General features: G+C 40.9%; 1 protein-coding gene across 1 annotated transcript in view; it reads left to right on the plus strand.

Moving 5' to 3' along the window:
* Positions 1 to 27,370, plus strand: part of Gpc4 (glypican 4) — a 110,998-nt gene that overhangs the window by 71,697 nt on the left and 11,931 nt on the right. The window contains exon 3 of the mRNA XM_006996640.4: positions 14,904 to 15,295. Within this exon, the coding sequence (XP_006996702.1) occupies positions 14,904 to 15,295 (392 nt within the window). The remainder of the gene's footprint in view (positions 1 to 14,903; positions 15,296 to 27,370) is intronic.

Genomic DNA, 27,370 nt, shown 5'->3' on the forward strand with positions numbered 1-27,370 from the left:
TTCTTTGGGTGAATGCTTCATAGTGTTGTTGACGCAAGTTACTGAAGACAAAAAAAAAGACTTCCTAATAAAAAGCAGGCATCTCAAAACTGTCTTAGTACCCCGCCCCCATTCAGTAGAGAGATTCTACAGATGCTGGACTTCATATTAAATTTCACAGTGGATTGCCAACTAGCGTTCTTAGAAACCCCATAGCACATAGACAGGATTGGTGCTCAGCATCATGAGCATCCATGCAGCCAATAACCTAGAAGTGTTCACTAGTCTATGGTTTTCACTAAGCTCAGCTGCCTCTCCAGGCTCAGTATTAGCTTAGGCCTGGTATAGTCTTCCCATGGAAAATCACAACAGAACTCTCAACCCTCTCACATGGATAATTTCATTTAATAGAGAGGAAGTAGGCAGATGAGAGGCACTTCAAGCCCTAACTGAAGCCACACTGCAGATAATAGATGCAAAACTAGAATATGAAGTCCCAAACAGCCCAGCATTCCTTTCTGTGATGTTGCTCACTCACCATTGTTGTGAAGTAGACTTGATTTAATCAGAACAATTTCCTTTGTGCCTGTTTTAAAGGCCATTCTAATTACATAGTACCTTTGAAGCAAGCTTTTCTTGACATTATGCGTGGTGAAGTAGTACAAGGCAAATTTTCTAGATGTGAAATGTCTTTGAGTATTCCCGCAAAGGGCTTGTTACCATGGTGAGAAGTTAGACTAAATTAGATTTGATGGAGCTGATAAGACAGTCCTCAGCTATAGAACAGGTTGTATTTCAGGCGTTTATTTTGAGAGTCATTATTTGAAGCTTTTTTTGTAACCAATTTAATAAGTATTAGTAAGCTGTCCAGGCTAGACTATGACACATTTAATTTGTAATGTAGTTGAACTTAAATACTGTCTGGGTATTTTAGTATATGCCATTGATCCTGTTCATTGTTTCAAGTACACTGCGTGCATGCTGAGACTGGGGAAGAGACCCAGGACGTCACACATGCATGCTACATGTGTGTTCAACCACTGACCTATACCTCCAATCTGTTTGGTCTTAGTTCTGTCTCCTTTCCCTGGATTGGTGAGAATAAATACATGTGTCTTTACATCCTCCTGATTAACCCAACCCTGGCATATCTAGCTTTTTCTGTTAGAGAGCACATGCTAATACTTTGTGAAAATAAATTTTATCGGCAAGTACAGTGTTAGACCCTTTCTTGTCTCTAGATCACTGTTATTTTTACTTTTAAAAGCAATGACTCGTTCATATTCTCATTACTCATCCCCTCCAAGTCCAGCTAATTTTGTTTGAGAGGCTGTGATTTGAGATCTTGCTTTAACCTCCCTAGTGCTAGGATTACAGGTGTGTACTACATGCCCAGAAACAGTGAAAGTCTCTTGACTCTCGCATATCAGAGAGGTGAGTGCTCTAAAAATCAGCACATGGGACTTTCATACCAGAATTAGAAAGGGAACTTAAGTCCCGCTTCTGCTGAGAGTGCGGTGCAGTGGAGATCAGCATGTTCCCAAGTCCCAAGCCCACCTTCTCTAAGATACCTCATTTCTTTCTTTTTTAGATGACGGACACTTGGAGGGCTAAGATAATGCTTTTAATATCTTACAGAAAAAGTAAGACACACCCAACAGCATAGATGTGGGTTTCTCAAAGAGAAAGTTATAGAATACAAAGAATACCCAACTCTGGGTACAGACTTCTCCAAAGAAAATTGTCCTATTTCTGGTTACACACATCTTTCTCTGGAATAGAGCCCACAGTCATTGCCTATGGGTTTGCTGGTTTACTGTTCTCTCCCCCCTTCTCCTTCCCCATGGTTTTATAGCAGCATAGTACATAGTATGATTACAATGTGCAAGCTTTCTTTTAAAGAAAGCTATATAGAGAGCCGTTATCAGTAAGTGTTAACATATGCTTGGATTTTTTTTTAAATACAGAAACAATTGTTCTTGTTCTTCACATTGAATAAATACATTAAAACTGTACCTTTATCAGTTCCAAAACATACTAAAAATGATTATAAAACTCCCATGTATTTCTTCTGACTCTAATTTAAAATATGGCCAAGACAGTAAAGTTAATGAGCACCAATTAAAATTTGTTGAAATCTGTTTGGTCTGGAGATCAGAACAGAGCTGGAATACTTCGCACATTTTCTTTAAGTTTTCTGAAATAATTTTCCATGGCAAAACATCAGTTGTCTGGTGCCCAACAATCCTTGAGTAGGTGCTGAATCGGTTGTTTGATTGATAGATACATTTTTAAAAGACCCAGGGATGTTGAGTAAAGTGCTTTAGGGTTATTTCAATTCTCCGAAGTCCAAAGGTAAGGCTGTTTTGATCAGAGAACTGTCTGAGCTGTGATAAAAAGCACAAACCTGTGTCTTTGATGTAAATAGAAGAGAGGAAATTTGGCAAAGAAACAAGATGGTGGCTGGGGGATGAAGAAGGACAGCAAAGTTACACACAACCGCCCTGGAGATGCAGAGTGAGAAAATAGCAAAAGGATACAGGGAAATAGGAGTGGGCCCATTGACTTCAAAAGATGTCTGGCCATGTACAAGCTCAGGATGCATACTCAATGATTTCGAGCCCTGGCAACTTCCTGTGTTATCAGAGTGTATGTATATGATTCAATCAAGCCAGAGATGGCCTTACTGACCCTGTTTTTGGTTACTCTGCCTCCACCGTGAGTGAGTGGTGTATTACCTGCTCTGGCATTTTTGGACTCATCAAATGTGAAGGACAAATCCTTTTCCCCATTCCTTTGTCTCTAAGGATTTTGGGGGGAGGTGTGTTTGTTTGCTTTGCTTCTGTACGTTCCATTTTCTACTGTTTGTGTATTTCAAGTGAATATATAGTTTATAACTTGATTTGTACATTTTAAGCCATGTGTGTATGTTTTCAGACCTGGATAAATATGAGAAAAGACCTCATTTGGCATTATCTCCATGTAGTATTACAACCAGTTTCTGGTGTTTATTTTTAAAATATTAAAATTGTATTACTACTACTGCTGCTGCTGCTGCTACTGCTACTACTACTTATTATTATTATTATTATTATTATTATTATTATTATTATTATTATTAATATGTGTGTGTACACCTGGTGTGTCCATGCCATGGGATGTGTGTCAGAGTCAGGCAACAACTTTCAGAAATGAGTTCTGTGTTTCCACTGTGGATTTGGGGGAACAGACTCAGCTTATACCCATTGCGCCATGTTGCCAGGCCTCCTATGCTTTAAATGTGTGTCTCTGGGTGTGAGGACTGCCTTCTGTACTTGTCTGTCCTGCAAGCTTTTTTGTCAACTCTTGATCTTAAAATGGTCCTCCAGCCAGGGCATTAGAGTAGCACAGCTAGCTGCTCCCCCTCTTGGCCAGTCTTGGGATTTTTTTAGTAGTAAACCAGCTAATTAGCTGAAGCAGTTGTCTCATGAATATGCTAATAAGTCAGTTCAGTGGGTGTTGGGAAGAATTGCTTGCCAAAGGGAATAGAAATAGTAGAAGTGAGGCATAATCCATGTTTGGGGACTCCAACATAAAGGCCTGTCCCCCAAATGTCTGGCACTTTGTGAGGCTCATTGTTTTGAAAAGAAACATAGGTTATTGAGGTGATCAAAGCTGCTGCGTTAAGTACATTTCTGGATTACATAATACAAATGATGCAATAACCATGAGGAAACACTGCTGCCCAGCAACTCCGTGATCACACTGTTCACTAGATATTGTGCACACTGAAAGACAGCGTGTGGAACCAAAGGTGGTACCTGATACTAAATTATTGGGAACACTCTTTTAATTTGTCATTTTAGGAGGAAATTAAGCCACTTCGGTTGGGAGACAGAACACAACAAATTGTCGGCCTGATTCTTCAGCAGGACCCTCTGTGACCTGGGGCAATTAACTGGGTCTCAGTTTTCCCATCCATAAAATGAGGGGTTGAGCTAGATGCTCCCTCAAAACCCTTTCAATTCTAAAAATTCTGTGAATCTTTTAAACATGTGACTGGACCAGCTGCTTTAGTGAAAGGTCTTACAAGTTGTTAATTAGCCATCTGTATGGTAGCCTCTATTTCCCCGTCATTTCTTAACCCCCAGCTACTTTCACCCGCTCTTTGAAAACCCTCCCATGAGCCTGCAGCTTGTTAACTTGAATAATAGTAGAAATTTTCTGAATTAGCTTAAAATGCACATAAAAGACAGAATTGTCTGTCTGCTCTATCTGCCTGGGCTGTGTAAGCGAGAGTGGCTATCATTCACAGTCCCACGACTGCTCCCCCCAACCTTGCTCCTATCATCTCAATGAGTTTGTTGCTTACCCGTATTAATACAGACCTCCTTTTTAGGTTGGAAAAAAGCCTAAAACACATATTTTGAATATTATGGAAATGTATATAGTAATACAAATACAGATTTTTCCATTTTGGAGACAGGATTTCGGGTGGATCAGGGTGGTCTTGAAATAACAGAGATCCACCTGTGATTAAAGGATTATATGACCACTGCTTGTCTTAGTTTGGGTTTGTAAAGGTTGATTTTGATTATGTTTCATTAGGTATAGATGTATGTGTTCATGTGTGAGTTTCTGTGCAGGCGTGCAGGTGCCTGGGGAGGCTCGATGGGGGCCTCAGATGGCCTGGAGGTAGAGTTCAGGCTGTTGTAAGCCACTTCATGTGGGTGCTGGCAAGAACAGTGTGTACTCCCAATAGCTGAGCCATTTCTTCAGCCCCTAGATTGATTTTTTAATCTTTACTTTAGATTTCAGCCATTAGGACTTTAAAACAATTGTTGCTGTTTGGAACCTCATTACAGTGTAGTGGGCAACAATTCACAGGCCGAGTAGCCACAAAGTACAAAGAAAGACATGAAGCCATCTGGCCTATTTAAAAATGCATTGTCCTAGATCCCACTAACTGCCTTTGATTTTGTTGGAAAGCACTGTTATTTTTTTGTATTTTCTTTCACATCCATGTGACAGACTAAAAACCTGTGTAGCTTTGGTAACCCCTTTAAACAAGATATACTTATTTATTTTCATTTTATGTGTTTGTAATTGTCTGCATGCATATTATGTGCATCATGTGCATGCCTGGTGCCCACGAAGGTAAAAAGAGGTCATTAGATCCTCTGGACCTGGAGTTAGAGATAATATGAGCCACTATGTGGATGCTGGGAATTGAACCCTGATCCTCTGTAAGACCTACAAGTGCTCTTAACTGCTGAGCCATCTCTCTAGGCTCTAACTCTTTTTTAATGTATCTATGAAACTTGATGAGAATGGTTATTAGTAGTTTTTTCAGCCCTTTGAATTGTTTTCTAAAATGTAAGCCTTTACTGTGGTATTCGCTATCTCATTGGAGTTGAAAGTGCATGCGCAGTTTCTGCTGAATCCAGAGCAATATTAGTTTGAGCCTTTGCAGTTAGCTTCAACTTCTTTTGAAGATATAGCATCAGGAAGAAGTTGCTGATCTAGTTGGAGGCAAGCACAAACCTTTGACTTTATTATTTTGGTGTGTACTGAGCCTGGGAATTTGAAATGGCATCCTTCATTCCAGCCCTCATTTATGTGTCTGCCTGTCCAGGTAAGGCTCCAACTGCTTGACTGAGAGTATTCCCAGGCCAGTCATGATTTAGTTCATTCTTGTTCATTGGTGCAGCCCATCTTAATCATCCTCCCTCTTGGGAGCACTGGGAACTTAGAAATAAATAGGACTCAAATATCAAGTTATCCATTGGCACACCTTTCAGGTAATTGATTTGGCAATGTATTAGAAGTTTTAAATATGTTCATAGTGTACTACTAGGTATGTATCCTAAGGAAAAGTATATGTACATAAAGATTAATGTCAGATGTAAATAGGATGCACATCACAGTATTAATTAGAATAATAAAATTTGAAATAAGCCAAAATGTTCCATGTGAGAGAAATCGTCTTCTCCAAGGAAGAGCACACCAATTGGTTATCTAATAACAAATGATCAACTTTGAAAATACACATACAAGTAACATTATCCAGATTGAGCAGCTTATATTTAGGAATATGTTCATGTAACAGCAATTAATGAAAAAAGAGAGCAAAGGGGGTACATGAGAGGGCTTGGAGGGGGACAGAGAAGGGGGAAATGATGTTAATTGTACTGTAACCTCAAAAAATCATTAGAAATAAGATATCTACCTCATTAAAAATGGTGCTTCTGAAGAACCTTTAATCATATGGGAAATGTTAAGTACATAATGTCACATGACAGTAGTGTAGAAGCACTAGTCTGTCCATCGTGTGACCATATATTTTCATGTGAAAAAAGACAAGAAATGCAGTAAGCAGTTGGAGCTTTCTTTCAAGTTGTGGAGTTACAGGTAATTGGAATCTTCTACATACATACCTGTCCTAATTTTCAAATTGCTATGGCGAGAAACATTCTGTTCAGCAAAAGAGGTACTTTTCTTGATGAAAAAAATGAATGTTGGTATTTTTAAAATGATGTTTTTCTTTGTCACTGTTCACTGTAGATAATTGGGGGAAAAGCAAAAAAAAAAAAAAAAGTGCATTGAGGTCTCCACTCATGAAACAGAGTAAAAGAAAGTAATTTTCCTTTTGTAGACAGGAAGGAATACCTTTTTTTCTGATTATAAATTATTCTTTTGAGGATACAGGAGAAAGAACCCCTGTACACTGTTGTATGGATTGTAAGATTATCATAGTGACTGTGGAATAGAGGAGACCTAGTGATTCTAAGATTAGCCTGGTGACTATAAAATGGACTAGTATATCTGCCTTGTTCCACTGCTGGACATAGAACCAAAAGAAATGAAATCAGTCTGTCAAAGTCACAGCTGCCCACACTGCTCACAGTGACCGGGGTGTGGAATCAGTCTATCACCTGATGAATGGAATAAGAAAATTTGGTGTTCACACATACTATTCCACCATAAGAATGAAATCCTAACATGTGTGACAATGTGCAAGTACTACATGAGTCTTAAAAAATTCTCTCAAGGAAGCTGAGAGTAGATTCATGGACTGGTGAGGAGAAGTAGGGAGGAGAAATGGGAAGAGGTTGGTCATTGGTTAAGGATTATAGTTGCTTAGGAAGAGTAAGCTCTGGTGTGCTGTTGCCAAGCAGGTTGACCATAGTGTATATCTCAAAATATAAGAGAGTAATTCGAATACACTTGCCAAAAAGAATTAACAAACGTTTAAGGTGACAGATATGTTAATTACCCAAGTTGATCATTGCCTAGTACATTTGTGAACCAAAATATCAATCTTACCTCATGAATATGTGGAAATGTTATGTGTCAATCAAAAACTTTAAATGCCATTAAAAAATTTGAGGGAACAAAAAAATGGAGAAACATGTTGAAAACATCTTTGATCATTAACATTCCACCATCGCCACTGTATTTTCTTCATCTTTTTTGTGTGTGTCAACACATAACACATATGCATACATGCAATTAGAATCACTAATTAAATGATTTGGTGTCATGATTTTTCTTGATATGAGTTCATGAATATATATAATATATATTATAGGGTTTGTGAGGCCATATGATACCCTATTGAGTGATGCACACAAAATGTAGCATTAGAGTGCGTGCTGCGGCTACTCTAGCTTCCTAGCTTACTTATATGTGCCCAAAGTCTTCTCCGGGGGACTATTGGATGCAAAGTAATATGAGAGTGCTAAGTCCAAGGAGCTAGCTATGGAACACTGAATGATTCCAGCAGAAGTACTAAGTACATGGTGCTGAGTCTGAATCCCTGGCAACTTAGCTAAAATCAAGGTCCATGAGAGAATGAACACTCTATTTTCTCCCTAGGAGAAGTCATTAATAAAATTAACCTTGGAAAGAAAAGACTGATCCTTTGGCAGGATCCCCTAGCACTCTTTGATTTGCTAACAGCCCCAAATGAGGACTGCAGCTGGCAATTGACTTGCCAACTCAGGGGCAGCCTATTAATTTACTCTCTGCTGCTAAACATGAGTTGAGTGTGTGACCTTTTAGTACCCCCATACTCTTTCAGGTGCTCTCCAGGAGTGACATGCCATGGCAGAGGCAAGTGCCTGCTGTAGACTTTCAGACTGCTGAAAAGGCAAGATACTGGAGTAGACAGTTACAAGCCAACAGTTCCCTTGTCAGGAAAATGCTTTCTGTTTCTCCTCTTGCCTCCATTGGTAGATGCCCCTTGAAGCTGTTCTTCATTACATACTTGCTTGCAGCGAGAGGATGGATGGAGTATGACTCCTTCAGTTTGCCTAACAGTTAGAAAAGGATGAACTGTAGCACTTAGAAAGAGGCTTCTCAGGAATTTTGTTGCTGTGATAACTTAGTGTTGGCATGCCACACTAAGGCTGTGAGATGCAGCATTTATAGTGAAGGAGAAATTAATGCTTATATATAAAAGACAGCTTCCTCATAATGTAAACGCAAGGAGTTGATTTATAACACCAAACAAATGGATTGACTAGAAAAAGCTTCCAGTCTCTCAAGGTCATGGGTTCATTCTAGAATACATTCTAGCTCATTCATCAATAGCCAGTTGATTGTTTATATAGAAGTAACTAATGGTATTTAATAGCACAACCAGAGCTCCTTTGACCCTCTTCAAGAATTTTGCATGTTTATTTGATGCAAGACAAGTGGCTGGCGATAGAAATTCCAGGAGCACATGATGTTCTTTTTAAAAGGCAGGATATTTACATAGAACCCTTTGATAGGAAAAGTTTGGCTTTTCACTCGTTTTTCCCATGTTTAAATGAGTACTTTCTACGCTAGGAATAATTGAATTTTAGAGCTGAGAAGTGTTTACAGGCCCCAAGCTCAGTTCTTCCACCTAGTAGGTCTCTGGTAAAGTCAATAGTATGCAAATGAAGTGCATGGGAGGAAAGCGGTAAGAAGCCTTGATTTCTAAGTTTTAGATGTGTGTGATGCTATGGCATTCTACCTTCCAGGTAGTGTAAACTCGCTTACCATGGCTGATGATGTTCCGTTCCTTAGTTTCTACCCAGTAGTTGCTTCCAGTCTCATGGGTGTCTGGGACATTTCACAACCTTGGAAGGTAGAGCCATTAAGCATTTCCCTTTGGATAAACAGCTCCGAGTTTTATAAGGCCTTCGGTCTTCTCAGCAGACCTCCAACAGCTTTAGCTTCATTTATGTCCCCCCAGATGGATTGTGTTCGACAACACTAGGCAAGACATAAACCAGTCTTTAAAAGATGTTTTAAATGGCTGTTGACATAAAGACATTCAAGGAGTGACAATAGCATCACTCCAGGCATTATTAGTAGTGCCTATGTATATTGAGCATTAATTTGTGCCAGCGCTAGCCATGTGGGCTGAGAGAGAATAGCCTGTTTTGTAAATGGGTTATCAGAGGCTCTTATTTTCCCAACCATGGCAGGTAGCCTCTAAGTAGGAGTCTCATGCTTTCCCCACCATTCACGCTGCTTTAGGCTCATAGCATATTATAGTGCTGATTTCCACTCCTGAGTTGTGGCCAATTGGGAGCTCAAGGAGTATCGGCTGCTTGATCCTTGCAGCCTGTATGCTTAAGCTTCCAAATGGAAACTTACAGAAATAAACCTGTTCACAAATGCTCAGTTACTGCTTCCTCCCTGACTTTCAGACACCAGTAGCTTCACTGCAGACAGACTGTTTGAGCAGTATTTCTACACAAGTACAAGCAGTTGCTGGATAGGAGCTCTAACTTCCAATTAACTCAGCCTCTGATCAGTGGGAACTCTGGTTTACACTACCCTTGGCTGGTTCCCTTAGCCAACTCTTGTATTATAATTGGTTTCATTAACGATTATGGAGGATGATTGCTATGTGCCTTGGCCTAGGCAGGTCTTCTTCAGCAGTTAGGATCTGCCCATGATCCTGAGGAACAAGAATAATGTCAAGGATGGGCGGGGCCCAGATGGAGATGAGAATTGTAGTACTTAACAAAGTTGCTACAAATGATGGCTGTGATCCCATACCCAAATGTCTAACCTGTGCTCTGTTCCTTTTTCTAGAGAAAATGCCATAGAAAGACAAGTAGGGAGCACTGGAGAGATGAAAGGGTTATGCACAACCATAGAATAATTGCTAGTTTCCTAGAACACATACAAACTTAAAAAAAAAAAACACTAATAGAAAATTGTTATGCTTTGGTTGATACTGTGTCTAGTTGGTCTAGATTTTAGAATTTACATGACATCTGCCATCCTTTTAAGGCAAAAACAAAAGCCAGGTGGAATAGTCTCATTAACAAAATGAGTCTAAGGAGAAATGAGTTTGGGTCTCCTGATTATTTCATATTTGTTTGGTTGACTCAAGGATGAAATGATGAATATTGAGGAACTCATTAGATGAAATAAAGGATTGAGTTGTATTGATCAGAGAGATCAAACTCTGAGCTTGAAATAAAGGATCTTTGCTTTTACAAAAAAAAAAGGAATTAAATAGATGTTTTAAAGTCTCTAGTGCATTCATAAAACCACAGGGTAAAGTGGCTGTGTAGTAAAGGTCAATTGGATAGGGGAAATTGTCTTTCTAGAAATTTTTGTTGCAGTCTGATTGGACAGAAGAAAGCTTAAGATGCATGGTAAAGCTGAGCCCATAATAGGCACTCAGTACATACTTGTCGAATTGCATAGCCATTTGGAGAGATTAAGCTGCAAGGTTTTAACTTGTTATATTAGTTTTATAGAATTTCTCAAGCATTTATTAACCACATACTCATTCAAATATTCTTTATATCTGCAACTTAAATGGCCACATAAAAGAGTCTTTTAATGTGTGAAGGCAAGAAGATCAATTTTCTGGGTAATGAGATACATTAGGATTTAGTGTGTATGTGACATCACACTAATCTCCTAAAGCACATGCTGCCATAAACATGTACATTCACATGTGCACAGAGGCTTACATTTTGCAAGAGTCATGGGAGCCAATGTAAAGTCCTGTGGTAATGCTGGACGGAGGGATATGTCACTATCAAATCTATTTCCTTCTCATTAGGCCATTTTCCTTATGCTTTAAGTGACTGTATTCCAAACAGCTGTACCCACTGGCCAGTTTCCGACCAGAGTGACTGAACTTACTGAACATGGCCGTGCATGTTTTAATCTCAGCCCCAGAGAGGGAGAGGCAGGCAGGTCCCTGTGAGTTTGAGCCCAGCCTGGCCTACATAGTGAGACTCTCTCAAAAGCAAACAAAAACCAGAACGATTAACTTTGCCCTAGAATTTCTTTGATATACAGCACTATGAGGCCTAAAGGATCAGTCTTGACAGTTTTAAGCTCAGTGGACTACTATGTGTCCTCTACCTCTTAAAACTGTAACTGTGGGTGCTATTGATTTAAAAAATGCAACTGGACTTTCAGACTAGTTTATTAAAAGAATACGAAAGTACAAGTCAAATAATTCTTAACACTCAGTTTTTTTCTGGTGTATACCAATGTTATGAACAATGATAAAAATGTAATATAGGGAAGGACCTATGGTGGTTGTCGGGTTTTGTTGTTGTTTTGTTTTGTTTTGTTTTAACTAGCACTTGTTTTGCAGAAGGTTTGGATACCGTTCTCAGCAACCAAGATTTCTTTTCCCAATATTCACGTGTAGCATACTGGACATGTACTAACACACTCTGCTTATACATTTTATGCCCCTGATCAACAAGCACCATTTACCAAGGATGCTGGTGATAAGGCATGGTAAAGGACATAGACCAGATGACATTTGAGATTCCTTAGCATCCTTAGGCTCCCCAACTTGGAATTATGGGAAAATGCTGCATGCATTAATCATCTATGTTAACACATAGTTGAAAGAGCCCTATATAAGGAAATTTATCCCTAAGAAACGACAAAACATCATTTCTAGGAAGGTAATAGTATTTTTTAGCGGTAATTCTTTGGAAAGAAATCCACATTCCCTGCTTTTAAAACTGTACTGCTCCCCTCAAATGCTTTACACTCAGCCCAGCCCAGGGCTGCTAGTGATTACCAATGAGCAGTGAAATGGAGACGTTTTTTCATCAGTTAGAGGAGTTGTTCTCTAACTTGAGGGCACACCAGTCATGCATGGCTAGATCCACACCTAGAGTTTCTGGTTCAGTGAGTCTGGGGTGGGGCCAAGAGCTTGATTTCTGGCAAGTTCTTAGGTGATATTGATGTGCTGTTGATCCTTGGCTTACACTTAGAGAACTTTTCAGATGAGTGTTGTAGACAATAAAAAGGCCTCCCCACTTGGATTCCTTCTAGAGTTCTTCTCATGTGTCCCTATGAGCCTTGCTTGGGTTGTTGAATAGGGCCCCAGAGATGAGGTAAAGCATCCATCTGGGTGTGTTTCTGGAGGCAGGTGGGCCGGTTTCCTGAGTAGCGGAAGACCTGCCCTTGGTGCAGACAGCACCATCCAATAGGCTGCCGGTCCTGATGGAGTAATGACACAGTAGAAGCGGGAAACCGAAGTCTTGTTGATGAGCTTTTTCAAGGCAGTTTTCTCCTGTGGGTGCTTATGCGTATCAGATCTGCCTTGGCATCAGTAGCTCTTCAGCAGGCTTTTTGGCCTTGGACTGGGCCTACATCACAGGCCTGTCTCGTCAGCTTCAGCTTCAGCTTCTTAGATTTAGTACCTACTGGTCTCCCTGGTTCTCCAGTGGGTTGGTAACCATCATGGGACTTTGTAGTCTCTGTGGGAGCAAGTCTAATAAATCCCTCTGTAATTACTGATTTTCTTGGTTCTGTTCTTCTGGAGAACCCCAGTACAGGTCTCTTAGTTCTTTATACACTCGGCTCTTTCACTCAGAGGGACAGAGCATTGGTAAACATGCCAGAGAGGATGCATGGGCTTCTTTGTTTGGTTCTTGTGTAGAAGGAACTCTACAGAGAAAACACCCGAGACAAACCACCAGAAAAGTAGTAGAAGGAAAAGGGGAAATCCACCACTAGGAGCAGGAGTGAAGAAACAAACAATGAAGAGGCAAAGTCTAAAAATCTGCAAGCAGAAAAAACCCTGGACTTTAGCCCTAAACCTCCAAGAAGCATGTATTGATGAGTTGGGGCTCAAGAGGCATTGGTATGGGCTCTCTTGGCGTGTAGGGAAACCCACATGCCTCTCTCCTTCCAAAAGGCTGTACTCAGTCCAAGAGTTTTGAAAACCTATTTGAAATTAGCTGTCAGCCTCTGGTTTGTCCTCTCAGCCTGGGAAGAGAACACGTTTGTAGTACTACAGCATTTTGAGAAGTTCACCAATGTTCTGCCTTTGAAGTGGCACCACATTTTCTTCTGATCATGTTCACTTAGACACAGTTTCTCATTTGATCAAGTCCTTATATTTTGCTCTGGTATTCATTATATTTCCTGCTTATAAACTTAATATCTTGGGGTGTTTATTTTTGTACCAGGCAAGAAATTCTTCTAGAATGATTAATGTTAGCTTCTCATTCTTTTAAAAAAAATCCTTGAGTGAGTGCACATACATGTACATACGTTCTTGTGTGAGTACAAGTCCTCGTGGCAGAAAGGTCAGAGGACAACCTGGACTATCAGTCCTCACCTTCCATCTTGTTTGTTACAGGATCAGGAAGTTCAGTACTGTGTATGTGAGGCTAGCTGTAATTCTCCTGTGTTTCTCTTCAAGATAAAATTAATTTACCACTTTTACTGAAAACATAAAATCTTTAGCATTTAGACTATGACTTTGTATGATGGTCCAGATTCTGTCATTTGCATTTTTCAGTTATTTTTCCATGTCATTTTACAAATATACCAGAGTTGTAATGGCATCTATTATAAATTCATCTCTGTAACCTTGAAAAGAATATCACCATGTTACTGTATGAATCCTTTAGGAACCTAAAGTCAAGCTGAATACCACTGTTACACAAGTATCACAGAGAAAACATTCAAATTATTTTCAGAAGTGTGTGCTTGATTCTGGGGCTGTCTTAGTATGTTCTGTGTCCCTAAGTGTGTCACATAGATAAAGAAAGGAGAAAGGAGATGAAAACAACAATATTTGAAACACCTGTCCTAATCTTAGGTCATAATTAGATGATTTCCTTTGAGTTAGAGACGTGTGGGTCATGACCCATTTGTGTGTGTGTGTGTGTGTGTGTGTGTGTGTGTGTGTGTGAAGGTGTGTTTAAACAATCCTCTGCAGGGGTCACATATCAGATATCCTGCATATCAGATATTTAAATTATGATTCATATCAGTATCAAAATTACAGTTATGAAGTAGCAATGAAAATAATTTTACATTATTTGGGGGTCACCACAACATGAGGACCTGTATTAAAGGACCGCAGCATTAGGAAGGTTGAGAAGCACTGCTGTAGGGTCTTACAGCAACAATGCTTTGGGGAAACCTCATCTTTTAGAGATACTCTGTTCATTTCTGTCCGTGTTTGCTTGTTCGTTTTTGTTGCTGTTGCTGCTCTTTTCTGGCCTGCTTGTTTATTCATTTTTGTTTTAAGACAGTCTTGTGTCCAACTTTACTGAGTAGCTGAGACTGGCCTTGAACTCTTGATCCTCCTGCCTCCCAAGTGCTGGCATTACAGGCTGGCATCACCATGTCCAGCCTGCTGTTGTTTGTTGAGGGATTTCAGAATGTTGTGCTGATTCCTGAGAAGCTGCTAATTGAAATTTTCCTTCTCCTTCTCTTGGATGTGGGTATCAATGAAAGAGTAACTGTGTGACATAGACTTCTTTTCATTGACAGAGGATTTGAGATGCAAATTCCTCAGAAGAAGTATACTTTATATACCAACATACTTTCCAGTTGAATGTCACAATTGTTTTCATTTTTTTCCAAATTTAATCTCATTCAGTTATTTAATTACTAGAAAACAGCCTTTCTCATTTTTCTCTCCCTCCCTGTTTGGGTTTTCTTTTTAGAATTCTTCAAAGAACTACTTGAAAATGCAGAGAAATCCCTGAATGATATGTTTGTGAAGACATATGGCCACTTATACATGCAGAATTCAGAGCTATTTAAAGATCTCTTCGTAGAGTTGAAGCGCTACTACGTGGCGGGAAACGTGAACTTGGAAGAAATGCTAAATGACTTCTGGGCTCGCCTTCTGGAGCGCATGTTCCGCCTGGTGAACTCTCAGTACCACTTTACAGATGAGTACCTGGAATGTGTGAGCAAATACACAGAGCAGCTGAAGCCCTTTGGAGATGTCCCTCGGAAACTGAAGCTCCAAGTTACACGTGCCTTTGTTGCAGCCCGGACTTTTGCTCAAGGGTTAGCAGTTGCAAGGGATGTCGTGGGCAAAGTCTCTGTGGTAAGTTCTTTGTGCATATTCTGTGTTTTGAACTTTGGTTTGTTTGGTTTCAAAAGGAGGTTGGAGAAAGGTTCAAAAACAAGTCATTAGGGTTCCATTGGCTCAATAACAATCTTTTCTTGGTCTCTCACCTCCCACACTTTGTACATATGCATGAAATGCTTAGTGTTATCAGTGCTAAGGTAAGCTTTATTTTTGTTTTGTTTAGTTTATTTTTTTTTATTTCAAGATAAGGTTTCTCTGTGTAGTCCTGGCTGTCCTGGAACTCACTCTGTAGAACAGGTTGGCCTCGAACTCATAGAGATCAGCCTGCCTCTGCCTCCTGAGTGCTGGGATTAAAGACATGTACCACTACCCCCTGGCTAGGATGAACATCTTTATATATCATTGCTATTTTCTGTAGTTTCCTTGGTAGCCATTCTTAAATGGGATATATACATTGACTCCAAAATCTTAATTTCAAAAGATGACAAATCAACCTCCATCTGTTTTTAGTTCTTTCTCTCCTTGCCAAAGAATCCCCCTGTCCTCCCCCTCGGCGGCCACCCTTAGTTCTTTTGAATGAGCATGTTTGAGTCCACTAATTGCAGACTAGGAAATCATCACTATCCACGAGTGTTCGTTTCCTTACTCTAAAGTGTGTTCAGAGCTTCCGTGGCAATTACTGTGCACTATTCCAGTCTTGACCATGACTTTGGTTATAGGATTACCAGTACAGAAAACACCATTGCAACATGTGGTAAAATGAACCTCTTGTAAACGAAATGAGGTGGATTAGACTGGCATTTTTCAGACTGGTCCATGGAGCTATCTTAGAAGGGACTTCATGAGTCTCTTTTGTATTGGTGTGTGTAAGACTGAACATCTGTGCTTTAACTGCCATAGAGAAGCTTTGCTCTCCTAGATTTCTTGCAGTAGTATTTTGAGCAAGATTTCAAAGTGGAAATGGTTCACCCTTCAGTGAGATTTGCAAGCTTTTAGTTTCTGTAGCACTGGGAACAGAACCCCAGGGCATTGCAGATGTATAGTCAGTACTCTACCACTGAGCTGTAACCCTTAAGCCCCTGAACACGTTTGAAGGACCTTGGACTATTACACTCATATCAAGCACTTTGGAATTTAGGATTGCAGAAGGTGTTGAGTGTTCAGAGCTTTATGACTGAAGTGGGAGGGCCCAGCTCACTGTGGATGCTGCTGCTACCCTTGGGCAGGTGGTCTTGATTGGTATAAGAAAGCAGATTGAGCAAGCTATGGAGAGCAAGCTAGTACTCCTCCACGGCTTCCCCAGTGTGGACTGTGACCCAGGGTATGTAAGACAAACTTTCCCAGGTTGCTTTTAGTCATATCTATCACAGCAATAGAAACCTAACTTAAGACTTCTTTCATGACTTAATACTAGGGAAGAAGTGTATATACTGGGGCAAAGTTACCTTTGTCATACTGCTCTTAGGGCCCTTATTCTTGGGCTCCCAAGTGGGCGGCCAATTTGTAAGCCACTGTTTAAAGCCCTGTATGCACAGGCAGTGGCCTTTGCTTTTGTCATTTAGTTGTTTTCATGATTAGACTAAAGGTCAATGTGAAAACTGAACAGTACTACCGATACCAAAATACCTACCAGATTAACTATCACAGAATTCATCTACAGTTAGGATGGCCATGTAATTTATTATCCAGACCAAAGCACTGACTGTCTAAACCAACAGATGCTTATTAACAAACATAACCAGGCAACAGGGACCACTAACTGTTAATGAGCAACTAAGTGCACAGAATGTACTGTCACCTTAGTTAGAGAGGAAGCCGGTGTTTACCAGAGGGAAGCAAATGAGTCTAAAGACTAGCATGTTATAGAAAAGAGATGTTGATAATTTGGAGTTAGGAAATAATACATATCCACTTACTGATTCTCTCATCTCCAGGCTGTAAATTGTTAGGAATTTCTCTGCAGTATATTTTTTTGTCTACCCTCTCCTTTTCCTTCTGATACCTTCATTGTCTGTGGCAAATATTTGGTGGGTCATATGAATCTAAGGTAGTCAGAAAAACAATCTCAGTGCTGTCTACAGTCCAAAATTCTTTGGGGCCCATGTCATTGTCATGGTAGTTCACCCGACATATTTGCCCACTTTTAGCAATTCCTCATGTTCATCTTAAGATGAATGGGCAGAAAGGAGCCAATGTGTGGTGTAAATGTCCATATGTATGTGTGTACCTGTGTGCTGTGTGTACATTATGCAGAGAAAAATAGTGTGCAGCACTAAGTAAATGTTTGAAAAATACTTCCTTTACATTAATCAAATGTAGGTTATACTGTTAGGGAAAAAGAAAAGCTGCTTTTAATATAACTTCTTAAGGTTTTTGTTTGTTTCAGAATTTAGCTCTATTCTGTATTTATTTTATACTTATGACTTCCTAAAAGATAGTTCATAGTTTTATGGGATATATACAGTGAATACAAGCTAATTTACACAAGGCAAACGTTATTTGCCAACTACATGGCTGAAAAGTAACAGCATCAGGCTACATTAAATACCATGTTTGTAAATGGAAAATAAACAAACAAACAGATAAATAAATGGACTGTTTTGGCTTCACTATTGAATAACTTCCGTACTTAAGGGCTGATTTAAAACCAAATCCTTCAGCTAAGTTGGTTTATATTATTTGAATAACAATAGTAAAGCACATAGATGCCAAAACAAGAGTTGCATCAAATCTATCTGACATGGGATGTCTCTGTGTAGCAGTATTCCAGGCATTGTTACAGACTTGGGAACATATTTGTGGTATTAATTTTTGGAGTGTAGCTCTCAGTTAAGCAGAATTTAAACTTTAGCTATATAGAAAATATAGTAAGTGACCTAACTGTCAAAAATGTATTTCAAATTGTGTAAGCAGAAAATCCATACGATTAGCTTATAATTGTCTAGCAGTTTATATATTGAATAGTTTTTTTTTTCATGCCTACGGGTTCCTTCACCTGCTAACCTTTACCCAGTTGTTCTCCATGGAAGGAAAACAATTTAACATATGTAGTTTTTTGGTGCCTAATAAAATTAATGGCCTCCAACCTGAAAAAGGCCTTTCAGAGTAGGGAATGTATTTGCTGACTGAGAAGACCTGAACCACTTGGCTATAAAGAGATCTTTAAAGGCAAGCTGCGGAAGCTTGGCCTTGGGGCTGCTTGCTGAATGCTTAACTCAGAGATAGCCCCACTTTTTCTTGGGTGGACACCTTGCTTTTCCAGCTCTTTTGCTCTTCCAAGGTGAACAATGATTTGATCACCACAAAGCCTTCGAAAGGGCCATTAGCACCAGCAAGCTTTCTTTCCTTCCTTCCAGAGAAGGGCACTGCTTGGATGAAGTACTGCTGCTTTGCTTCATATTGGCTGGACCCAGCGGTGTCAGCACACCCCTTGGACCCTTACGACTCCAGCTGCAGAGAGACAGTTAGTATACTCTTAATTAGTAACAGATGGTTCAAGACTATCCTGCTGCTACACATCTTCGTATCACTTACTCCGTTGTTATCTGCCATGGTTCATGATGCATTTCTTACTTACCTGCTTGTCGCAGCAGTTTTGCCTAGAAGGGTGGAGTCTCTTGTGGTGCTTAAGAAATGCACAAGTGGTTACATGCACCAGGAAAATTAATAGCTCTTCTGCCAAAGAGATACATTCTCATGGTTTCAATTAACACTGGCATAATGGGACTGTGTCTATACCCGCACCCCAAACTACAGGAGCTATAATTAGACAATAGTGCCTTACCATAGAGATACGTGAATGACTCTCCTGCCTTAAACCGTTTCTGTGGCTCCTTCTTTACTTCCCTCTATTCTCCAATGATTTGGGGTACTAGACATTATTTTGTTATTTTCCCCACATCATTATAAATGTGAATAAGCTTTTAAGAAACCAAGTATAAACTTTTATCCTCCCATTAGTGGTATTTCTCAGTTGGACCCAAAGGCTAGAGTTGCAGAGGACATGGTAAGACTTGAGATATGGTGGAGACAGGCATAAGTATGTGTGCCAAGAGGATGAAGAGGTAAAGATCACAAACACCCTCCATCACACTAAGCGAATTAAATCAGTCTCAGAAAGGCGAATGCTGGGTATTTGCTTTGTGATTTCTAGATTTCATATAGCTGCTCACAATATACAGACATAGAACCACAAGAAGAGAAACTGTCTAGGGGAGGGAAGAGAGTGAGAAAGGGGAGCTTAGTCGGATATGTGAAGTAATGCTCAATGTACTTGTATGAAAATTATCTTTGGGTAAGAGTACCACGCGCAATGAATATATAGAATGAAAAACATAAAAAGAAGTACTGCAAAGTAGAAAAAGAACAAAAAAACGTAGAGTCTTCAAGGGAGTTAATATAATCTTATTTTCATTTATGGAGCATAACAGTTGAGTGATTTCAGACAAAAAATAAGACCCAGTTTCAGGTATTTGTACAGCTTCTATTCTATCTACAGTGTGCCAACAAATATTCTTGAGTGAGTTTGAGTTGATTCTGTACATTCTGCTTTCAAAATTCCCTTATCAGATCAACAGCGTGAGAGTCCCAGCCTTCCTTCTTTGTGTGTGCACTGAATTGGAAATGACTTAGGAAACTGCTGAATAAACTCATCGCATCCCACGGCAAGTGTGGGCTCCCTATCTCTTTCTCTTACCATAATTTGGTGAAATATTTCCTGGTGTTTTTTATTGGGTGCTTATGTTACCAGGCAACAGATGAAAATCGAGAGCTTTTCTGTTTGTTTGGTGTGAGTGGCTGTGCAGGAAAAAAAAAAATACATACACCAGGGGAGCAGGGGGAGCAGGGCAGCGCACAGCAACAAAAGCGTGCTCGGAGCTGGAATAAACTACAAGGCAGTGTGTTTCTGAGCTGAGTGCAGCGTGCTGCCTGCCACTGCTGTGTGATGTGGCTTAAGGCTCGTTCTGAATCTCTGCAATGAAATCCAGGCCATGGGAAGAGCTCTGGACTAGCATTTGACTTTTTGCAGGCTGCTCGCTGGAGTTTTTAATGTGGTGCTAAGAAAATGCAGGTTATTTGGTAGAAAGGGGCAATCTATGCTCTTTTTTTTTTTTTTTTTTTTTTTTTAAGAGGCTTTCCAAGGAGACTTTTCTATAAAGGCTTTTTATAGTAGACATGGCCTACAGATGTCATGGTACATGTATGTATGTACTCAGGGAGGCTGGGAGGAGGGCGTTGCTGCTGTTCCCCCTCCTCCCCTTCCTCCTCCTCCTTTTCCTTTTCCTCTTCTTCTATCTCTTCCCCCTCCTCTTTCTCCATTTTTTTCAGCTCTAAAGATTGAACCCAGGACCTCCCCATCCCCAAGCTACATATCCAGCTCACAATGGATACTTTTTTCCTTTCTTTTTATTTATTCTTTGTGCCTTTTACGTCATGCCTTCTGATCTCACCCATCTCCCCACACATACACAATAAAACAAAATAAAATTTAAGAGAAAAAAGGAAAAAGAGAAAGGGAAAATCTCTTTATGGAAGCTGCAGTGTACACATTGAGTCATGCAGTAAACCCCTTTATCCATACATTTTTGTTTTGTTTTTGAGACAGGGTTTCTCTGTCTAGTTTTGGTGCCTGTCCTGAATCTCGAGCTGTAGACCAGGCTGGCCTTGAATTCACAGAGATCTGACTGGCTCTGCCTCCCAAGTGCTGGGATTAAAGGCGTGTGCCACCACGGCCGGCATATCCATACATTTTTACGTGCAGGCATTCATTGTAAAGAATCATTGGTCTGGTTCAAGGACCCTGGTCTCTGCTACACCATTGATGCTGGGCCCTCACTGGGACTCTTCCTGGACATCCTGTTGGTGCTCTGGAGATGCTGTAGCCTTGGATCTGCAGGACCAACACCCCTCTCTCCTCCCCCGTCCCCATGGTTCAGCAAATCACTATTGGGGTGGGCCAACACATAACCCTGCTTCTGGGCCTGGGTTAGTCAGCCCGCCCCTCTCCCCTGTCTTCATAACCCCGTGAGCCCTCCAGCATTGCCCTGCTTAGTTCACCCCTTAGGGGTGGGGCCAGTTCTCTAGCTTTCTTGTCCTCAGGATCGGTTCTCCCACACTGAACAGCTTCAGGGCCAGCAAGGTGTAGGGGACACTCTCCCAAGCGCTGCAGCTGATGAGGAGCAGGGACAGCTCTCCTGCCCTTCTGACCTCAGGGCCAGCTCTCGCACCTGCCTCAGGTGTTGATGGGTATGTGGGGCATCTCATACCCATGCCACCACATGACAGATGAGTAATGAGGACAGCTCTCCCGTGCTCACAATATCAGGGCTGGCTCCCCCACACCTCTGCCAAGAAGGTTGGCTCTATTGTGCTGCAGGTGCAGGGCCTGCCCTCCACAACGGGTACTTTTAAAAGAAGTTACAAAGTAAGTGAATGTTTCCCCCAGCGACCCTTGCTGTGGTGCATTCCGAGGTGCTTCCTACAGTTGCCTTAATTCCGAGAAAAACATTGGTCAGTTGTAAAGGATTTTAAGAGTCTCAGAACTTGGATATTTATGTATTGGGATTATGGGCCAATCACTCAAATTGATTTGGGTGTTTGAGTTAGTACAGAAGTATCCAGTCCAGAAGCAAAAGTGGACACATGTTCTCCCCCTTCCATGAATAATGTCAGCCCCTTCTTCTTTCTCCAAGCCTTGTCCTTTCGTTTTTCTAGGAATTCATTTTCTCTGTGACATGTAGCTGCAGTTCTTTCAAAAGCTTAGAGCTTGGTAAAATGGGAGTTGTTTCCAGTTTGTTTTGTCGGGGGGGGGGGGGGCGGGGCTTTGTGTACTCGGGATGGAGCCCAGGGCCTTGTGCGTGCTAGGCAAGTGTTCTACCACTCAGCTGCAATGCCCCCTCCCCTACAGCCAAGGGAACATTTCTCTACCATGTCCACCCGTGTTTCCTTGAGCCTTTGAACTCTCTGTGAGCAGGGCTGGTGAGTAATAACACTGTAATTATATCTCCTTTCTCACCCCTATAGCAGCTCGAACAGTTTCAAGGCATGGTGCTGGCACTCAGTAAGTCATTATTATTTCATTAAACAATATGTCCTCTCCTCCAAGTATCTACTATGCATTGCTCCATATAGTCATGTCCTAAATTGCCCTCCTGGATAAAACCTGATTCCTTTTGCCAGTAAACATGAAAAACTACACCTTATCATTAGAAAGCATTCATCCCTGTAGCTGAGTGTTCCCCGAGTGTGCAGATGGTGTGTGAGGTCTGGGGGCCCTATGCTGCCCTCATACTTCCTATAGTCTGATTCCAAAGAAGCTTTGTAGATATGCACTTGGGGCATAGCACTTTCCTGGCATGTGTGAGACCTACATTTGATCCTCATCACTGAAAAGAGCGTTAGACATCAAGGAAGTTAAGTACATGTCCTTAAGAACCAGACTACCTGGGTCCAAAGCTCAGCTTCAGCTTTGCCATTTACCTACAGATCTTGTGTGAATCCCTGAACATTTCTGGGCCTCCTGGTACTTCAGCTCTGAAATCAGATGTTAATGCTTGTCTCACACAATTGTTTTGAGGGTTAAACGAGTTAATACATGTTACAAGGTCCTTAAATAAGAACCTAGTACATCCTAAGTATTCCATAAATGAATCATAAGTATCAATAAAACCCAGCAAAAGCCATGTGTGGTAACTTGGTCATGAAACAACGTATTTTTTCTTCAATCTAGATTTCAGGGCCCTCTTCAGCTAGAGAGAGAAATCATTTAGTAAGTGCTTGTCCTAGTCTTACAAGCACGATGACCTGAGTTTGATAAACCGAGCCCACATTAAAAAAAAAAAAAAGCAGGGTATCACAATATATGCTTATAATCCCAGCACTGTGGATATGGAGACATGCATCCCTGGAGATTGATGGCCTGCCAGCCTCGCCTAATTCATGAGCTGCAGGCCAATGAGAACCCCCTATCTTAACAACAACATCAAGAAACAAGGTGGATAGCTCCTGAAGAGTTCAGGGTTGTTTCCGGCCTCTACTTGCATGGTTGCATGTACACACACACACACACACACACACACACACACACACACACACACACACACACCATTCCTTCAATGCCTCTTCTTCAACCATTTGTTGCTTCTCAGACTGATTGCTCAGACCCAGACAAGTACGCCCCCCCCCTCTTTCGTGCGCACGCATGAAACTGTAAAAGCTAAACAAATTTGTTCTCCCTGAGTGCTTTCAATCATTCTTTTTCTTCAAAGGTGGAAGGGAGGTATATATAGTTTTTCTGTTTTATCTTCATATGCTTTAGAGAAATAACTATATCCCTAAGAGAAGTCTAAAAATTGTGACTTTTTGAAATATAATCATAAAGCTCCACCCATGTTCTTATCTCAGCACTAAAGATTTTGGGAGTGACTAACATCTGGATTCAGCAGACCCTACTGAATGAAAGAAAAACATAACAGCTATTAGTAAAAGTAAGGTTCAGATTGAACATTTTAAATGGCATGCTGTGCTATAGAGGATAAATTCATAACTGAGGATTAGAGGAAGACCTTGGAGTATATTGTTCTTTTAATTATTCCCTGTGTGCCATGAGCTGCTCCTTAGCTTTGGAACTTCTAAAGTAAATCTGCTTCAGTATGATTTAGAGAGATTGAAGGCAGCAATTGACCCTGATGGTCACCAGGGAATACAACGTAAATGGACTTGATTTTTATCCTTTTAAAGGTCTCAGAGCCAGCTATGGTGGCACACAGTTTTAGTCCGAGTGGAGGCAGGTGGATCTCTTCTGTTCAAGGCCATTCTGGTCCCAAAACAAAACACGACTTTATGCACTGTGTGTTTGCTTAGGGGTAAGAAAGATCCAACCTGTCATTCCCACCCAGGAGTATAGAAATAATATTGGGAACTTGTGGAGGAGCATCCTACAGTACATGACCTGTTACCATGTGACAGGCAACAAGAACCATCACTGGATCAACAGAGCGTTGATCTTTAGCCAGAGACTCCAGAAGAGAATTTCAAATGCACCATGATACGCTATGATTCAGAATTTTCTTCCCTGTGTTGATTGGCATTCCTTCGATTCTTTACCAGACTATTTTTGCCTTGTGTTAAAAAGTCCTGTATGGTTCCAAAAGAGATAGCCATTGGCTTTAGCCCCAACGGGTGGAGCTGTTACAGAGTCAAGAGTGAGGAGCCTGTTCTTCTTACACTGATCTACCATCCAGGCTTGGGCAGTTTGGGAAAGTTGGGGCCCAAAGCCTGGAATGCTAGTGTATTGAAGTGTCTTCTAGAAGGGGGGTGTACTGTGGGGGATTCCTACTTCTTTAGATCTCCTGGCTATTTGAAAAACTCTTCCCTTTATATAAATAAGGGTCTCATCCCACAAATGGGATTTGCTTCCTAGGTCCTGAATTCCCTTCATGTGCACTATTGCATGGTGGTCTGATTTATGACTCTGAAAAGAAAGAGTATTTTTTTTCCTCTAGCTTTAGTGTTTAACACATTCTTTTGTTCCAGTTTTCTTATAATTTCTCCATCTCTCTTTACAGTTGTAGTATAATTTAGTGTTCCCATAGCATCTTATAGCCAAGTGCCTTGTGATCGCTTTTAGCAGTTATATAACAAATCACATGCAGAGCATGAGCCAGTCTTAGCCAAAAAATGAAATGGAAAAACATTGCCATAGCCAGCTCCATAATCTTTCTTTAACGAAGCTCCACTGAGTCATACCATTTCATCTGGTCTCTGATTTTAGACTGGAGACTGATTCAGACTCATTTAGGGGAGGGCATCACAAGATCTACCACATTAATGATTTGACTTGTAGTTAAACTTGGGATGTAACATGTTGTTTCCTAGAGTTATCTCCTTCAAGCCATGAAAATAAATAATAGAACAAGTGATTTGGAAAATGGCCTCTTGAATCTACTGACCTTCACTCGAACATTTTTGTTCACTTCCTAAAGGTCTGTTCTGTAGAACAGGTGTCATATTCTAATACAGAAATTCTCACTTAGTTTGGTATCTAACAGCATAACCCCAGACACATATTAAATGCTCAGTATCTACTTGTTGGCCCTTTAGCTTTCTACGTTTATTCCATCAGGACTTTGCTAGCTCTTAAGAATAATATTCAACCTACCCAGTGCTTCTCCTTTACTTCCCCTCTAGCCTCCTTTCCTTCCTCTGTTGCTTTCTTTTGACCGTCTGTCTTCTCTTACTATTTTTAAGCATGGCATCACTCTTTAGTCCAGGCTAACTTTTACTTGCTGTCCTTCTGCCTCAGCGCCCCCTCCCCCAGTCTGGGATTGGAAGCATACTCTAACACATCCAGTTGCATTGTGGGGTTTTATACATCATTTACGTAACCTGTACATCTTTTAAGATCCAGCCGTTTAGCAGTCTCTCTAATGTGGACCGGAACTAAAAGAAGAAAATAAGCACTGCCTAAGAGTAGACTGTCCTGTCTTCTGTTAGGGATGGCAGGACACGTGACACATCTGGGAAATCTTTGTGTCACAGTGTTCGATAAGGTGAGGTACTGGAATCAAACGGGGGAGGGTGGCTGTCAGCAGGTTGTTGAATCTCATTGGCTACAGTTTGCTTATCTCTACAGTGTGAGAGCACCATCACTGGTGTTAGGCTAGGCCCCTTCCAATGAAGACTTCTGTGATGCTATGACTTGGGCACCCTTCCTTCTTGAGGCCTGTTTGTTCATCTGTAAAACGAGAGGTGAATGAGTATCAAAGTCCTAACAATGTGTGACTCCAAAGGAATGAACTTTTAGCTACCCTGAAAATCTAGTTATCCAGAGAGGCCATTCCTCAAAGGTATTGGTTAGCCAGAGTTTTACTCTACATTAATACACAGTTAAAGGGACTAATTTAATGCTTAGGAAAACATTTGGGACTGGTTAAAACTGTGGAAAAATCCTAACTCCTTGTAGAGAATGTTGACTTTAGTATATACAGTTACCACCTTGTTGTTGCATGCTTTTCCCCCCTTTACACTGCAGTTCTGTTGGGAATAAACCAGAGAAGGGTGTGTGTGTGTGTGTGTGTGTGTGTGTGTGTGTGTGTGTGTGTGTCCACGCATGTCACACACACATACAACAAATAGCCTGATAGTACCATTTCCTTTTCCTGTTTGTAAGGGCACTGTTGATAAGTGATATCCAAAGTAACACACCAGAGCAGGTGACATGCATTGCCAGCCACCCTGCATCCCAGTATTTGCTCCCTTCCATAGTATCTGCTTCTAAAAGTCTGTGCTTGAACCAGTTGCTGATGATAGTGAAGAATGCACTAATCCTCTGATAAAGGCTCTAAAAGAGGGCAGAGAGAATTAGTCAGGAACTTTGAGTTAGCTGCCAGCATGTGATACCTAGCTGGGATCCTTTCTGTTGATGGAACTGAATGATGGGATGGAGTTGGCTCTTTAATGACCCCAAACAGTTTTATCCCCAGAGCTAGAAAGATGACCGTAAATGCCCTTGCTCTGTAGCGGGTGGCTAGCCCAGTCTGACTTCAGTCGTGAATTTTATCTTTGCTGTGTGACTCCTTGACAGACTTTCATCTATAGGGTCTCTCCTCTACCTTATTTGAAAGAAAAACAACAAAGCTGTGCTGTGCACATGTTTGTTCATTCCACTGATGCCCGTGGGATGATCCCTTTACCTCTCCACTTAAATTCAGTAGCTTCTTCAAAATTTAGCAGAAGCCTCATCTCTTCCCTTCCATGATACAAAACCACTCCATAGTTGACTGTCCACAAACCCTGCAGTGTTTAAAGCGACTCATATCTTGCCCTATAGGATGTATTATCTTCACCTTCTGCATAGCTTTGGACATAGAACAGAGTATGCGCAGGTACCCTTGGAAAACATAGTTGGGGTTAACATGCAAAGGGCAGTCTGTAAATCGGTATTTGAGAAGTTGTACCTATGTTTCAGTCTGGTACTGAAAAGCAGGGATTGCAGCAGAGTCTTAAGTTCCATCTGCAGTAGCACTCAACAAATGAATAAAGAACACAACGTACTTGCCCATCTCTAACTCCAGCTTCCCAGCACCTGTC

Source organism: Peromyscus maniculatus, chromosome X (assembly GCF_049852395.1).
Source record: "Peromyscus maniculatus bairdii isolate BWxNUB_F1_BW_parent chromosome X, HU_Pman_BW_mat_3.1, whole genome shotgun sequence".
Lineage (NCBI taxonomy): Eukaryota > Metazoa > Chordata > Mammalia > Rodentia > Cricetidae > Peromyscus > Peromyscus maniculatus.